This window comes from Gigantopelta aegis, chromosome 6 (assembly GCF_016097555.1).
Source record: "Gigantopelta aegis isolate Gae_Host chromosome 6, Gae_host_genome, whole genome shotgun sequence".
In the NCBI taxonomy this organism is placed as follows: Eukaryota; Metazoa; Mollusca; class Gastropoda; order Neomphalida; family Peltospiridae; genus Gigantopelta; species Gigantopelta aegis.
The window spans coordinates 14,118,160-14,136,381 of NC_054704.1; the positions used below are offsets into that span (position 1 = coordinate 14,118,160).

At 33.7% G+C, this 18,222-nt stretch overlaps 1 protein-coding gene across 1 annotated transcript in view; it reads left to right on the forward strand.

The window, feature by feature from the left end:
• Positions 1–17,830, forward strand: part of LOC121375379 (exportin-2-like) — a 35,802-nt gene extending 17,972 nt beyond the window's left edge. The window contains exons 14-27 of the mRNA XM_041502800.1: positions 4,871–4,955; positions 5,320–5,381; positions 7,458–7,594; positions 8,210–8,313; positions 8,718–8,815; positions 9,350–9,500; positions 10,150–10,349; positions 10,875–10,972; positions 13,142–13,227; positions 13,920–14,001; positions 14,410–14,556; positions 15,403–15,500; positions 16,167–16,300; positions 16,892–17,830. Coding sequence (XP_041358734.1) covers positions 4,871–4,955; positions 5,320–5,381; positions 7,458–7,594; positions 8,210–8,313; positions 8,718–8,815; positions 9,350–9,500; positions 10,150–10,349; positions 10,875–10,972; positions 13,142–13,227; positions 13,920–14,001; positions 14,410–14,556; positions 15,403–15,500; positions 16,167–16,300; positions 16,892–16,981 — 1,572 coding nt within the window. The 3' untranslated portion in view covers positions 16,982–17,830. The remainder of the gene's footprint in view (positions 1–4,870; positions 4,956–5,319; positions 5,382–7,457; positions 7,595–8,209; positions 8,314–8,717; positions 8,816–9,349; positions 9,501–10,149; positions 10,350–10,874; positions 10,973–13,141; positions 13,228–13,919; positions 14,002–14,409; positions 14,557–15,402; positions 15,501–16,166; positions 16,301–16,891) is intronic.
• Positions 17,831–18,222: the final 392 nt, after the last annotated feature.

The following is an 18,222-nucleotide window of genomic DNA, read 5'->3' on the forward strand; positions in this document are numbered from 1 at the left end:
TCCCTCAATAAACATGTCAGAAGAAGTTGCACAAATATAAATTCATGATTCCGATAATGTTTTCAAGATTTACTAGTACTTGTGTGACATCTCAAGTGACCTATTGCGGTAGGGAGCACATTTTCTACGTCCGCTCGGACTACTGTGCGTCACGCATAAACGTTTCATGTTTTTGACTTCTCAAAAAGTTCTTAATCAGTTCCAACTACATTTTGTGCCACACCTAAACACATTCTAACCTCCCTCTCCAAGGGCCTAAGCGACAGGGCCCAAAATGAAAAATAAATGAAGCGGCATCAGGGCCATAGCTAGCAAAAAAATCCGGAAAGCATTATAGAAAATAACTACTCAGTTGGGCCCCCCCTCCCCTCGCCCCCAAACAAAAAATCCTAGCTACGGCCCTGGGCATAGGCTTAAGTGTACGGGCTCTCATTTTTGTTGGGGTTGCAGGCAGATTTCTGCCAGAGTTGAACAAAAATCCCTGAATCTGGATAACACCAATTATTCATATTAGCTTTACTGCCAAACAGCAGGGCCTCAGCTAACGGCTAGAGGCAATGGTGTATGTGTTTTATTTTTTATTTAACGACACCACTGGAGCACACTGATTTATTAATCATCGGCTATTGGATATCATACATTTGGTAATTTTGACATACTAGTAGTCTTAGAGAGAAAACCCCCTACATTTTTCCATTAGTAGCAAGGCATCTTTTATATACACCATCCCAAAGACAGGATAGTACATACCATGGTCTTTGATATACCAGTCATGGAGCACTGGCTGGAACGAGAAATAGCCCAGTGAGCCCACCGATGGGAATCAATCCCAAACCAACTGCGCTTTACCACTGGGCTGCGCCCGCCACTGGCATGGGAGGAATGCATGGGGGGGGGGGGGGGGGGGGGGGGGGTAAAATAATAGAAAAATAGTTTATTGATACTGATGTTTTAAGTATGTAACCTCCCAGTTACAGCCCTGAACAGCTATATATATATATATATATATATATAGGGTTGCAAATGAATCACTACATATTTTTACATGGATTACAACTAATATTGTGTCAGAGTAAAATGATGGAAATACATCGTGAAAAGGTTTTAGGCCAGCTCATTTGCCCGAAATGCTATACCTGGATAGTATTCAAATAATATATAAAGGCAAATAGATGACCAGTGTATATAACTTGTGAATGTCCCCTTGGTGATGATGGCGTTCACAATAGTTATATAGAAATTGCATATCCGTGACCCATTTCCTTGTGAATTTGGTCATTCTACCCCTCTCCTAAGGGTGGGGCACAGATAGGGAAAAATTAAGCCAATTGTCGTGTCCAGAAATACCATAAAAATATAAATTTTGCGAATTTCGTTAATGTTGTATCCCCTGTCCCCCCTCCCTTCAGGTAGGAGACAGTTTCATTAAACCATCTATTATATAGACAAATGCATTTAAATGATTATGTCTTCAGAAATACTAGACCATTTCCAACCAAATTTATTTGGAAAACCCAAAACCATAAATTTGGTCATTTTAATCCCCCAAGGAAAATGGGTGCCCCACACTCCATGTGTTTGGTAGTTGTGGTCAGCAATTTACTCGGGTGACCATTTAGATCTATTTTGTATCATGCATAAGTGTTCAACACTTGATACACATTATGTATACGGTGCATATTTAATTAGGGCTCACATGTTGATGTTTGTTTCTTTGGGTTTAAAATATTTTTTAGGTGAATGGACATTTTACTTTTTTTTTTTTTTACAATTGTGACCGTGTGAAGCACTATTGCAAGTATCTTGTGTCACAATAAATTACTGAAATGCATAAAATACTTTTTACTATTTCTATTATTCTAATATCAGTGTTCAGGGTTTCTGCCAGAAGGTATGAAGGGTAAAATTATGTACCCTAAAATCTTGGGAATGAATGGATACGTTTTAATAATTTTTAGAATAATTATAGTAAGATAGCTGCTGCTTAAAGTTTGTACATGAAATTCAGTGTCCAATTTCAAAAGATTCCAAACCCCATAGTAATAGGCATAGCCACCTAGTAGCGGCAGTTATGATCTGGAGTTTTCAAGTACCCTCAAATTATTGATTACTGGTGTCCTTTACTTTTGATCTTATGACCCAAAAGTTGTATGTACACAGCAAATAGTTTCCAGTTTTACATACCTTACCATGGTAACATAGTTTGCATTGGTTACCATGGTAATAGTTTCAATCTGGTTACCATGGTAACAGAATTAATAAGCTTCATATATCTTTTCTACAGGCATAGTACAATTATGTCATTATACATTGGGGTTTTTTCTCAGTCCTTGAAAATTAATTTTTTTTAGAAATTTGTTTTCTGTTATGCATTAGTTACCTTGGTAACATAATTCACAATTTTCACACTTCTCTTATAAACAGCTGGGAGCTTATTATTACATCATTATACAGTGATTTGTATTCAAATAAATTCATTTAAAACATTTCATATGGGAAATGGTTCCTCTTTTTGCATTGGTTACCATGGTAACAGAATTAATAATGTTCATTTGAAAATGACAAGAAGTGAAAGGGCATATACCTTTTTTTAAATCTTGTGTCATTTAACAAAGCTATATAAAGTAATAGAGATAGTATACATATTTTTAGTGTCTATGTAATGTTGGACACAATGTCCACAAGTTACAAAAATACGTTGATGGTAGTACCGTATTTTCCCGTGTATTATGCGCACTTTTCCCCCAGAAAATACAGGTTAAAAATGGGGGTGTGCACTATACATAGCAATAGAAAAAATATCTTTTAAAAATGTCCAGCGATCACCCATGAAAAATCGCCGATCGGTAGTTTATGGTACTTTACAGATTATTGACAGTGTGCATTACAACGAAACGCCAAAACCCTCTTAAAAATCGCTTTTCACTTGTGATGGTTGTAATAAATGCAAAATAAATCCACAAAAGTATCCATACCTCGCCAAAAAGTGCACAAAAATGACAAAACTGGACCGTAAATATTTTTAATTTCCATGAGATTTAATTCGGCAAACCGGAAATATACTACACTATTATAAATTTAGAAATCTCGCGCATTCACTTTAGCCACGAGAACAAAATGTAATATGCTATCTTTTTGTTTTCATATATTTATTAGTCATTTACAGTGTATGGAGTATATAACTTTGTTTTGATTTATGCACATGTGAGTCTGTGACATGTAAGTACGCAAGTACTAGCCTTTGTTTAATGTGACATGTAGGTCTATGTACTCAAATACCTAACTTAAGTTTTGTTGCTTTTCGTTAATTTTGGTGACGGGGGGGAAAGCGGTACATCTTGCATTCACTGTCGATTTTGTGGTTAAAAAAACCCGGTGCGCATTATATTGTGGTCCATGTTTTTTTTCTTGGAATAAACGTTCAAAGTGGGGGGTGCGCATTATACACCGGTGCGCATAATACATGGGAAAATATGGTATGTGCATTTGACCCTATTATTCAAAAATAAAATTGACTGTCTACTTAATTCTTTTTCTAAATCGAGTAGTATGGTTAATAGATCACACCATAGACTTAAATTAAAAGCAAAATAACCGATTTTAATAATATTACCAGAAATGTATAAAGTTTTCATAATTATTAATAAAATGGTATATTGAAAGTTGCAGCTGTTGCCATGGTAACATAAATAATATAACTGACTATAAAATGTTAGTGTTATGTTGGTGGATATTCTTAGTATATATGTGTGTATAATTTCATGCTGAAATGTCAACTGATTTAAATAATATTACCAGAAATATATAATAATTAATGTTGGAAATTATGTTCATAATTTACAAAAATGCAATGATAGCCGAAGCGCATCTGACCCTATTTTTCAGACAAACCGCGGTTGTCGACTTAATTTTTTCTTTACATCAAGCAGTATGGTTAATAAATCACAGCATAGACTTAAATTAAAAAAAAAAAGTTAGTTTTTAATTAAAGTTTTCATAATTATTAATGAAAATATGGTATATTGAAATTTGCAGCTGTTACCATGGTAACATAAACAATATAACTGACTATAAAATGTTAGCGTTACATAGATGGATATTCTTAGTATATATGTGTGTAATTTCATGCTGAAATGTCAACTGATTTTAATAATATTACTAAAAATGTATAATAGTTAATGTTGGACATTATGTTCATAATTTACAAAAAAGCGTTGATGACAGTATGCATTGCACCCTATTATTCGGAAAAAAAAAAAAAAAAAAAAAAAAAAAAAAAAAAAAGCAGTCTGCTTAATTTTCTCTTTAAATCAATCACTATGCTTAATAAATCACAGCATACACTTAAATTAAAAGAAAAATAGTAGTGTTTTATTCATGTTTTCTTAATTATTAATGAAAAAATTGTATATTGAAATTTGCAGCTGTTGCCATGGTAACATAAATAAAATAACCATCTACAAAATGCTATCATTACGTAGGTGGATCATTATAGTATATATGGGTGTAATTTCATGTTAAAATGCCCATGAATTTTAATAAAATTACTAGAAATGTAGAACAGGTGAAAATTCTTTAAATTTAGCAAAAAGGATGCGGCAGGATAAGGGTTAAAATATGTATCTAGGTTGCCTACTACTGTTCACAAAACGCCAAACCATCTATACGAACATTTTATTAATGCATATGTGTTCGTCCTATAATCTAGATCAATCTCATGTCCCATGATAAAATGTTGATATGTACTACTTTGGGGGGGGGGGGGGGGGGTCTGGGAAAAGTAGTACTCTCTGTATTACTGTGAAAATGTTGAAAACTTTGGATGACCCCTTGCATAAATTTGTTTAAAATGTATGGTAATTATTTTCAGCAAGGTGTAACCCAAACGAGCAGTCTGGTTAATATCACAGACTTCTACCAGGCACAGATTCTTCCCGATATTCAGTCAGCTAATGGTATGTTCTGTGAAAAACTGATGTTGTTCTTGATATACAGTCCTTACCTTTCATAAAATCTTAATCTGTGAATATAAAAGACAATAATTGTGAATTCTAGTTTTAAAGTAATCTGGTTAAAAATGTTCACTTAACTAAATGTTGATGCATGAGAATTGCATGTTTTTTGCTTTTGTTTGGTATATATGTATATAAATTGTCAGTAAAATGTTTTTGAATAGCTTATCAATTTTGTTGTTTCAAAGAACTTATATAGTGAATTAAAATTTCTGAATGTGATTCTAGATTCTGAAGGAGAAATGTTTAAGTGTAGCTACACCAAAACACGTCCGATGTTTTAATATTGAATTATTTTTATTTTCAGTGAATGAATTTCCAATTTTAAAAGCAGATGCCATCAAATATTTAATGGTATTTAGAAGTCAGGTTAGTAAAACATATTGATCCGTTAACATTTTCATTTGATTAAGAATTAGTAAATAAATAAAGACATTGATTTATTAATCATCGGATATTGGATGTCAAACATATGGTCATTTTGACACAGTCTTAAAGAGGAAACATTTTTCCATTAGTAGCAAGGGATCTTTTATATGGATACAGGATATTCAAATTAATAATTTTAATAAAATAATTTCTTCTTTTTTTATGTCATTCATAAATTTAACTTGATCAATTTTAGATTTGACTTCACAATTACAAAGTTAATCCAATAGATGTATTGTCCTAAGATTGATTTTTAAATTGTATTATTAATAAAATGAGATTGCCTAAGGAAAGTAATGGGTTTTTTAAAAGACACCTTAGCACATTTTAAACTGTATATTTGTGGTCTAAGATTTGGTTATTTTGATGAAAATACTTGGTGCCACCACAGAGGATGCTTCCACAAAGCAACAATGGTTCTTTTACAGACAGGACAGTACATACCACAGCCTTTGTGGAGCACTAATTGGAATGCTGTACCTCTGAGTTTTATATCTCCCTGGGATGACTAACTGCATACCTTTATCTACATCAGGGGTGGGGAAAAGTCCTTTTCACCTGGTCTGGGACTGATTCTCAATCTCTGAGACCGAAATTATTTTTTTAAAACGTGTGTTTGCCGGTCCCACTTTTGTCATTCTTGTCGGTCCGAAGCACCTGTCCATTTCTATTATTGGAACAAATTCTTATCCGTCAAGTGGACCGGCCTGCCCAGACATCGGTATCTCATGCATGATCTAAAATAATAAATAAATAGTGGTCAGTATAGCTTGTGTTTCAGACGTCTGTGATTTTAAAGTCTGCCTAAGTATATATCGTCGGTCACTGAAGTCGGACCTACAGTAGTGTCAATCCACAGCCACTAGGCTAGACATTAATTTTGTCAAAGTTGCTGAGCCAGTCAAGAGATAAAACAGACGTTAACAATAACACCATTCTTGGTGAGAGAGCCATCACGGTATTACACTCCAATTAAAACAAAGGACCCAGAGTTTGCAACTGGTTACAATCAACACCTATGTACGGAGCTTTGTCGGGTCGAGTGTCCCAGTCCGAAGCAAGAGACTTTTGTGCAATACAAACTGCTTGAAATGGGATAAAATATACTGAAATAATCAATAAATGTATTTATTGTTGACTGTTCAATGTAGTCTATCCAATAATTATAAAGGATTTTAAAATTAACAAAAGGTTTCCACTTTTTTGTTAACAAGTGGGAGTAAGCAGAACAGCTACATGTACTGGTTATGTCAAGAGCCAGTAGAGGTAAACTTTCGTCCAATTGGTGATGACGTTATTAATCTCTGTCTAAACATGTGCTAGCTCAGGCGTCCAAACGCTTCAACAGTGCGATCTTTTATTAATTTTCAGGACACAGTACTGAATACTCGTACTTTTTATACATATATGGGATTTAAATTCATAACTTTTATTCCTTTTTTATATTATTTATTCCATTATGTAAAATATATACAATTTGTGGGGTGGTTTGTTTTTTCCACTGATTCCACTCTCTCTCTCTCTCCTTTTTCTCTCTCTCTCTCTCCCCCCCCGTTAATGATGACATCAAGCGGGACCGATTGACAATTTAATTTTTCCCCACCCCTGATCTACATGATAAAGTGAGATTCTGTATTCTATTAAAAGTACTAAATATAAAGTTTGTTTTGTTTTGTTTAATGACACCACTAGAGCACATTAATTTCTTAACCACCGGCTATTGGATGTCAAACATTTGGTAATTCTGACTTAGTCTTAGAGAGAAATCCTACTACATTTTTCCATTAGTAGCAAGGGATTTTTTATATGCACCATCCCACAGACAGGATAGCACATACCATTTTCTTTGATATACCAGTCATGGTATAGTGGCTGGAACAATAGAATGGGGCCAATGGACCCACTGATGGGTATCAATCCCTAAACTGACTGCGCATCTGACGAGCGCATTACACTGGGCTACGTCCCACCCTAGGTACTAAATATTTTAAATCGAGGTTAATAATCTGTTTTCAGCTGCCCCGGGAAAGCCTGCTATCGAGTTTGCCACATCTGACCCGGTATCTGAAGAGTTCGAGTGTCGTGGTACACACGTACTCTGCCCACACACTAGAGAGATTGTTCATGGTGCGACAGCCGGGAGGCCAGTCCGCGTGAGTAAATACACTGAACTCCAATGAAAACACCAGTCAGGTCATTCTTTTGTTCAGTATCGCGTCACGATTCGCTACGCAAATTTCAGAGATCGCTACACAATTTTAAAACATTAAATAGTAGTTGCTAATCAATTCTCAATTGACTAAAAATATCGTTAATCCAGATTTTAAAAAAAATTTCACTGCAGATTTGTAGTTATAGAAAGGATATGAGAAGAAGAAATAAAACATTTAATTACATGAGTTTGTATAACTGAATGTTATCAGATGAGTTTACTAGTTATTGCCGTCACAAGTCTTGTGGGGGAGAAATTTAAAAAATTTAAAATCAATATAGTTCATTTCATTCAAATCACGTATTGCAAACTTACAAAGTTGTGATCAAAAGCTGCTGTTAATATATTTTGCTGAAGCATTTTTTTGTTTTCAATATTGATATATGTATTTAAAAAAGGAGATAAGATCCAATTATGGGAAAAGATTACCATTTAATAAAAGTATGAGCATTTCAATGATGTGCAGGTAAAAATCCACTGCTGTCAAAAGAAATCTGATTTTAGGTGTGAATGTAATGTTAATTTTATTTTACATACGTTTTGTTGTTATTATTAGGATTACGACTGTCGATGTAAAGGATCTGGCCAGTGATCTCATGTCCAGCTTGTTTGCAGCCATGGAGCTGCCTGGATCAACAGAAAATGAATATCTCATGAAAGGTTTCTCTCCTTTCTTGTCTATTGGGGGAAAAGATTATGTAAAAATATTTTGCCAGTGTCCTTTTAGTATTCATATCCTGCAGATATTTTAATAGTACATAAACATAAAGCTTTTTAAGAAGTTTAACTGTGTAGACTTAGCTTAGTTTCTTCACACACGGCCACTTGATTTTCTGTAATGTGACACCAAATATTATACCAAACAATATTATGTTTTGTAATGTTTGGCCGTGTAAATTTTTAACCCAATAGCCAATGTATTTTTTGTGTCGTTAAATATTCATTCATTCATTCATTGTACATTTTGAAAACAGTTGACAAATGCTGTATTTCAGTAGTAAAAAATATTACTTTGATGAGTTTTTCTTTCTATATAATATGCCTTTGTGTGCTTTATGATCCAGCAATCATGCGGACGATGTCACTGTTGAATGAAAACATCATTCCAATGGTTTCTCACCTCCTCAAGAGCCTCACCGCAAAACTTGTCCTTGTCAGCAAAGTGAGTTATTCTTTTGTTTGCTGCATTTTTAAGAATGAATATTTATTTTTTCTTACTTTTTCTGTTATTTAAATAAAAATGGTAAAACTATAGCCATATTGTTTCCAGTTTTTAAAGCATATTTTGAACTATGTTGTTTATCATTGTAGCACACTTGTGGACTGGTTCAGTATCTTCATTATCACATATTTGTCATATGGGACCGTTTATAGTTAAGTTTGTAATATTTTTAAATACTTGTTGGGTGTATATATGTATCAAAATTAAATTAAGACTTTAGTGTTCACAGTTATTGCCCCTCTAGAAGTAAGAGGGTAATTTGTCCAAGTCGAGACAAAAAACACATTTTAAGCATCACAACTTGTTTTAGCTTGTATTTTACATTTTGAGAGTTTGTATTAATGAAGTTTATTTAAGAATAAAAAAGAAACTGGGACAAATAACAACATTTAGCATAATCAATTTTGTGGCATGTATTTTACAATAATGTGCATCATAAACTCTACCTATTGTTTTATCTTTTCTTGTTTTCAGAATCCCAGCAAGCCCCACTTTAATCACTATTTATTTGAGTGTTTCTGTATTGCCATCCGTACGTCCTGTAAGCACGATGCATCCGCGGTGAAGATGTTTGAGGACGCCTTGTTCCCTCCCTTTACCGATATTCTGCAGCAAGATGTCCAAGGTAATCTACTTTTGTTTTGAGAAATAGCAGTTATGGTTAACCAGTTTTATGATGAAATGTCTGAGTTTAACCTCTTTACTGCATTGTACGTTTTCGTATAGGTCAGAGCTTGTTCTCATGCATATTTTATTTTGTAATAATTTTTTATTTTTTATATATTTGTGACATTTCCGGTCAAGGAATTACTGAGATTGTTTACTATACTCTATACGTCACTTTGAAAGTTTTAATTTGTGCATTTTGTGAAAAAAAAAAAAAAAAAAAAATATGGTGCCAAATTTACTTTATTTTAGGTATATTTGTAAATAAGACGTGTGGCTAAATTAAATTATTGAATACTGTTTTCAGAAAGTTACATGTGACTGTAGGATCAATATCTTAAGTTTGGTCCATAATGTTGTATTATTTAAAATTCTCTGACATAAGTGACTAGATTTCTGGCTAGGAATTTTCAAAGCTATCCGAGTGCTACGAAATCGTCAAAACCAAAATAGGCTGCGACATCACTACAACACATGCCATAGTGACATCATAGCTTATGATGGTTTTACAATTTCGTAGCGCTAACATAGCTTTGAAAATATTGGCCCAGGATTGTACCTTTATTTACTATATACTATATCTATATGTGTGTGTTCATGTTTTCTAGAGTTCATGCCATATGTGTTTCAAATGCTGTCGCTGTTGATTGAGCTTCACTCTGGTCGTATTCCCGATACGTACATCGCTCTCTTCCCTCACCTACTGGCTCCGGTATTGTGGGAGAGGCCCGGTAACATTCCACCACTAGTCCGACTCCTACAGGCTTTCATTGAGAAAGGATCACAGCAGATAGAGCCTGACAAACTGGTCAGTTTACAAGTTTACTGATGCATTGTTCAATACCAGTACTGTAGTTAGTGGGGAGGTGGTTTAAAAATGTCTTTATTTCTTTATTTTCATTGAGAAAGGATCATGGCAGAAAGAACCAGACAAATTGGCCAGTTCAGGAGCTTACTGAATTATATTGTTCATACCTGGGCCCTACCTAGTTGGGGTGTTGGGCCCTCCAACCTCAAATAGCATTTTCTTCTTCTTCTTTTTTAAAGTTTAAAAGAGCATTTTTGGTCTTGCTGGGGGGCATGCTATTCTACTTTGTTCCGATTCCTGGGGGTTTATTTTACTGTCTATACTTTTTAAGTTCTTTTCAGTCTATTTATATTTTTGATAGTGAACGTACATAATTAAGTATTCGTGCTCCTTACTCCACCCACCACTACTCTGATTGTAGTTATTAGTTCACACTGATTGATGGTGACTCGTTCATCTTGTTGTTTTTGACCTGTCTAGTTTCAATGGCCCCAAGTTGGTTAATTTTTGTTTTGTTTATTTCAGAATGGACTACTTGGAATATTTCAAAAATTGATTGCATCCAAAACAAATGACCACGAAGGGTTCTACTTGTTAAATGCCATTATAGAATTCATGCCTGCGTAAGTATTTTTATAAAGGTGAAATAAATATTTTAAATTTCTAAATTTTAGACTTGTCAATGGGATTTATGTTTTTAGTTGTTGTTTTTTTAGTCTAAATGTAAATGGCAGTCTACATCATACCATTAAAATACAGGGGACAATATTTCGAAATCTAGGTAACCGGAAGTCGGTTCACGTGGTTTTTACCTAGGTAACCGATTGTTTGGTTACGTGAATTATATTTCCGTAACCTGTGGATTACCTGATCGGTTACCTCAAAGTTACGTTGAAATTATATTTTAAATACATAATTTTTAGCTCAAACAAAGTTAAAACAAAGTACAAAAGAAAACGTTTTATAAAACAGTTTCTTTAATGATTGCAAATCGAAAGAAGTGACTTGTAGACGTTTCTTTTGTTTTCGTACGATCGTAGCGTTGTAGATTTATTATTATTATTATTATTATTATTATTATTCAGCACTTGCCATCGGGATCGCAAAAAGTAATTTTTGGTTGCCCGAATCTAAAAACCACTGTCCTCGGGCATCGGCCCACCGTATTCTAGAACCTCTGTGCAGCTTGCAGAAGTTAACACTATTGTAAAAGGACTAAATATCAGCCCAGTACTGAAACAAAATAGATACATTTGGAGGAAAAATGCCCATTCCCTGGTGCATGATTAGACTAATACTTTTCTTTTATAAATAACAAATAAAGGCTACCATTTGTCACTGATATGTAAAATTTAGTATACAGCAGATTAAAAAACCCCCACCAAAAACCCAAACAACAAATGTCCAGTTCCTCTGAACTATAAAACAGGCTACTCATTGGTGCATGATTAGATTAATAAAAATAAATCTTAACATAAAAAGAAAGACCACAATTTGACACTGATATTTTGCAGTGGCGATGCAACTTTCACTTTATCGATGGTACTTCTATACTACAGTGACGTTCCAAATGTTTGTTATTTAAAGCTCATTATTCGATGTTAGTATTTTTCAGCTTTTGTGACATTTTTTGTTTAAGTTAAAACCATTTTCAACCTTTGTAGAATTATAGGTAATCCAATAATATGTCTACATATATTCCTTTATTACGGAAGCATATTAGTGCCACCAAACGCAATAGAATAGCTCCAGATAATTTAGGAGCCTTAGCGGTCCGTGCACATTTCTTTAAAACTTTTGGCTTAACTCTATACTGAGCCTTTGGTCGCAAGTCACAACCCTTGCAGGTTGGACTATACCAATTCAAATCCCATAGGCGACCATGTTAACGTTTGTGTTTAAAAACACTATATGCAATATATCAACCAAACTATGACCCATAAATATCAGTACTACAACCCCTACCTCAAAGTATTAACTGCCGAAAATGGTACCTTTCATGGCTCATTTTCGGTATAACCAGATGTTTTCAGAACACCCCTAGTTTCGCACAAAATTTTAGTACTTTTTTTTACATGTACCCCATACATGTTCCAAGCACAAGGCTACTTGACACAGTGGTACTAGATGAATTAAAATTGTATACATTTTTAGCCCAGATGAAACTAATTGTTTTTACAACCAACACACTCACATTTATAACCAATCACAGGACTTGTGGTGTCGGTGCACCTCGAACTTTGATCCAGCCGGAAATTAATTGGTATAGTGTTACCTGCAATATACCGTTGTCTACTGGTTTGCCGTGCATCAAGTATCTAAAAATCAGTCTAAAACATTTGTCAGAATACTAGTATGTCTGCATGAATACACGTCTTGTAATCATGAAGTCTGCAAGTTTTAATTTCTGAACATCTAAAGATCATGACATAACCGATTTGCGGTTCGCATAAATTTAATTTTGCGTAACCGACACGCGAACAGAACGACGGTTCGCATGAAATATTGTGCCCTGAAATACAATTGCTTTAACTGTAATCATTTAAGACTGGACTATGTATTGACTGATCCCTTAATAATTGACAGATGTATGTTGGGAATAGATTTTTAAAAATAAATATAAATAACCTAAATATGTATGGCAGTCTACATACAGATGTATGGTGTTAATTGATTTTATGGACATGTCTAGTCTTCTGTTGGTGTAATAATAAATAGAGTCCTAGACACATCACAATCAGTGGATGAAGAATTGTTTTAAAATATAAACTTGATCCATTTTTAATTTTCAGCAACCTTGTGAACCAGTACATAAAGCAAGTGTTTATCTTGGTGTTTCAGAGATTGTCCAGTTCTAAAACAACTAAATATATTAAAAGTAAGAAGTTGATGTTGTTTTTTGTCTGAGATATAAAAAGATTTCTTGCTGCTAATCAAAAAGAGTAGCCCATGAAATGACGACAGCAGGTTTCCTCTCTCAATATCTGTGTGGTCCTTAACCATATCGCCAAATAACTGTAAATAAAATGTTTTGAGTGCGTCATTAAATAAAACATTTCCTTCTTATTGTTTTTTAAACATCTGCAGTCAGGACTGCAAATTGTGAGGGATTTGAAATGTGAATGTTCTATTTTTTTAAAGACTTGAAAAACTTGCATTCTACCTGTTCTGCTGAAGAGACACCTGTACTTATTCCAAAGTTTGTTTTGTTAAAGTACACCACTAGAGCTCATTGATTAATCACTGGCTGTTAGACGTCAAACATTTTGTCATTCTGAGATGACGTCTTTAAAGGAAACCCACCTCATTTTGCCATTAAAAGCCTATACAACCATTTGCAATTACACTAGCTATATTTTGTCGTGAATTTATGACTGGTACATAAATTAACACATTAAGTTTCTACAATTTAAAAGTAGTCTAAATTGTTTTATGAATGAAACGTTTTCTTATTTACAGCTTATTGTAATTATTAATTACTATACTGTCCCTTTTGTAGTATGATTACTATTTCCTTTGTAGTGTCTTTGGATTAACATTTAAATTTATTTGCTTTATTTACATTTGCAGGTCTGTTGGTGTTTTTTAGTCTGTATGCTATCAAATTTGGAGGCCAAAGTCTTGTGGATATGGTGGATACCATTCAACCTAAGTACGTTGGGGTTTTTTTTGTTAGTACTTGTCCTTGCTTACACTTGTTCATGCTTAAGGGTGTGCTGTAACTTATTTTGAAGCTTCACACCTTTTTTTCATTGAATGCTTTTATATCGACTCGAATGTAATGCATATAGCAAATTAATTCCACTGGGATTGGTGGGCAAATATTAGTTTGTTTGATTCTGTGAATTAATATCAATATTTTTTTTTTTAAATAGCATTTGTGTTAAGTGTTTTATTTGATTAGTTTGTGAATCTGTCATGGTTTATTATTTTTGTTTTGACACTAGCTGTATTTTTAAATTTCATATTTTGATAACCAGATACAGGTAAAGTCTTTTTGGATTGTTTATTTCTGAAATTAATTTTTTTAAATATTTGACTTCTTACGATTTGTTTGCAGAATGTTTGGTATGGTGATTGAGAAGCTCTACCTTCAAGATCTTCAGAAAATTTCTGGTCACATAGAGAAGAAAATCTGTGCTGTCGGAGTTACCAAGGTCCTCACAGAGGTCCCGTCTATGTTACAGGGGGACTACGCTGCTTTGTGGTATGTGTGATCTTGCCATATAGGTTGGTTTTTAAGCAGTAAGAATTCTTTTATAAATTTTTCTCCAACACTTGAGATGAAGTTGCATGTTACAGGTGATACGATAATATATCTGACAGCTGCTGCTTAAAGACTGCTGGGTGATGTTAAACTTTCCTTATTTTTCATACATTATTTGTTGTACATTTTAAAACTGATATTTAATGTTCAACTCCTGTTGAGATGTATTAATTTAAACTATATTAACCTTTAGACTACTGGATTAATTTTTAACAAAAACCACGTTGAGTGGGTACAAGTTTATAATTTTTACTCACATATATTCACTTAAATGTTTTATAAATACATGAAATAAAGTTCATATATGAATTGGTAAGTATTGGTAAAACGATCAAATTTATTATCAAATTAGCTGTCACAATCAGCTATCGATCCCTGAAAATGACCGCGACGTGCCGCCATTGTTGTCAAGCGAAAATACTTGCCGAAAACCACTTTTTGAACTCAAAATTTCAAGGTATTTTCAATTAAAAAAATCAAAACAAACGCCACCATTTTGAAAAAAAATCTTTTATCTTTAATTATATTTCCGTTTCCGGTGAGCGTCGTGTGCAAAACGGCGGGAAATATGAATTGGGGAATGCACTGTATACAGTGTACAGTATATCGACTGACATGACGTAGGGCGAGATATCTCGCCTGCAGTACTCAGAAGGTTAAAGCAAAAGAACATGTTAACCTTTTAACTGGAAATTATTGCTTGTGTGCCTTTTTTAATGAAATAAAATAGTGAATCTTTTCTTTAAATAAAAGAGAAACAATAAATATATTTTGTTTTCTGTGTAGGCCTCAGTTGCTACAAGCTCTCATCAGCTTGTTTGAACTTCCCGAAGATGTGTCTGTACCGGATGATGAACATTTTATTGAGGTTGATGATATATCAGGTACTGTTGCTCGTTTTATTGAGGTCGATGATATATCAGGTACTGTTACTCGTTTTATTGAGGTCGATGATATATCAGGTACTGTTACTCGTTTTATTGAGGTCGATGATATATCAGGTACTGTTACTCGTTTTGGACACACAGTTACATTTTTTATCATTGTTAACTAAAATCACATTCAAAGTGCATTCAAGATTTACCAGATAAGATTCAAAATCAAACAAATTAATTAGATTAAAAAAAGAAAAAGATCATTCAGAACTGCTAGATTAAATTATCATATATGACAGGCATAAAATATGTAGATTTGCGTAATGAAATATTTGTGCACACTTACCAAATGATTATCACCCTTTTAGAATTGGGGTGTTTTTTTTAGTCCCCTACACCTGTCCAACTGGAGGGGCATATAGTTTTCACAATGCCTCAAGATAACTGAGCTGAAAGTTTGTGTATAGCTTTATCATGTTCTGTTACAGATCAGGTTTGACTTTCATGGTGATTTATCCATTTTTAACGGAGTTATGGCCCACCAACTTCGAAGGTACAAACTTTTGTGGGGCCCAGTATGAGACATGTATTGTTTTATCAGTACTCTCAGAATGCTTTTTTTTTTATATGAATATTGCTTTTCACTATACTAATAATAGTGTAATATTTTGGCAGGTTATCAAACAACCTATTCTCAGCTGGCTTTTGCTGGAAAGAAAGAGCATGATCCTTTCTCTGGAGCAGTTCCCGATGTCAAGATGAACTTGGTCAAACATTTGTACGAGCTTTCAACACGACACCCTGGCATGGTAAGCAGAAAACATAGCTAGTTTGGTGTTAAAAAATAAAACCAACTTATTGCTTCTGAAATAACAGAGTGGTGTTAAAACAAACTTTAACTGAAATAACAGCAAAACATGGGGCAGTGGTATCACAAACAATGGCAGGAACATAAAAGAAATAATGTACTGTTGCAAAAGGTAAAACAAAAATCATTTGTTTGTTTGTTTTGCACTGTATTCCAACAACTAAATCACTTATGAAATGATTAGAGCTCACGCTGTCTATTTCCAAATAGGTCAATTGCTAAAAAAAATTATACCAAGTGGCTACATTTAGTCTTTGACTAATTTGTTTTTCCTAAATTAACCACATTTCAATAATGTTCCAGGAAATACTCTACATAACTGAAAATTTGCTAATCCAAAATTTATTCCAGTGTGAGCCAGTAATGTTGTGTATGTGCATCCAGTCTCATGTAAGTAAAATAAGACTTGTGAACACTTGGATTTATATTAGAAATAAATGCATGACTTATACAGCTGTTATTTACAGAACATTAATTAAATAGTTTTTAAAAAGTATAGGTTTTTTAATTTAATTCTTTTTTCTCTATGTAGCTATCACCAATTATAAACCAGGGATTGCAGGCAGAAGCTCAGAACTTCCTCCGACAGTATCTCCTAACTGCCAATGTCAGTCTTTTATGAGAATCAAACAGTAGAGCGGCATCAACAAAGATGAAGAAATGTCCAGGGAAAATTCCTATGCACAGATGGACACAGGCATTCTATCCAGCATCACTGTCAGTGTTGCATTTAAAACAACATTTACATCTCAGACGTGGTCTGTGCATTTTTATGAAAGGGAAAGTGTACCCTGAAATAAAATGTTCGATTGTTGGATACTAGCTAAACGAGATTGTAAAATAATAATGAAGTCCATACTGTGCAGTGTTCAGTGTCGTGGATTCTGTATTGGTGTACTGTTCAGAGTATCTGTTGACAGTTGAACATAAAATATCTACTGTGAACCAAGAAGTTCATCAAGATCCATTGTGATCTTTAAATCCAGTATTTAATGTTCGGGGGTAAATAACATTTCTTCCCCCCCCACCCCCACCCCCACCCCGACTTTACCTGGACCTAAATATGTTTTTACTAATATCCAGGTCCACTTGCAAATAGACTGAATATTTCTGTTGCTGTATATTTATATTTTATATTTATGTTAGTCGAAGTTTTCTTTTGCTTACGTACTGTAACTGACAATATAAATATTGGATGATCAGTATGACCAGATTTAGATATGGTGAATTTCTTACCATTTAGCATATTTCTTCAAATGGGGGGGGGGGTACATTTGGTAAAGAAGTTCGCTAGCAACGAACTGCTAATGATTATCAGATGTTTTATAAATACAAAGAAAAAAATTAAGTACATTTTCAGGGAAAGAAATAAATATTAAATGTGATGTATGGCAACAGAAATAGTGTAACTTGCAAACAAATGGTGGATACATGTGTCAATATTATTATGTAATTAAAGATGCAATAATAATAAATTTGTTGTTTTTTCCTTTGGGCATTGTTTCAAGTATCTATCAATAGTTTTAAGAAGTCTTCAAGATGGATACCGATCATCAGTACTAATGACATACTTTTAAACAAAGTAACAAATTGTGATGCAGTGTTAATCAAAGTAGGATGATTTTCAGCCCATTGTGACAAAACAATCAGTCTAAAATATGCCAAGATTTGTGCATTTGAACCACTTTTTGTTTGTTTGTTAGCCCTGTGCCGTTCTTGTGCAAACCAAATTATACTACTCAAAAGAATTTAAGGGTCAAAAATTTATAACCAAATAAGTTTCAGAGTGTATTAGATTGATGATGTAAACTACACCAAATTTTTTATTTATTGTTCCATATTTACAAAAACTGACAAATAAAC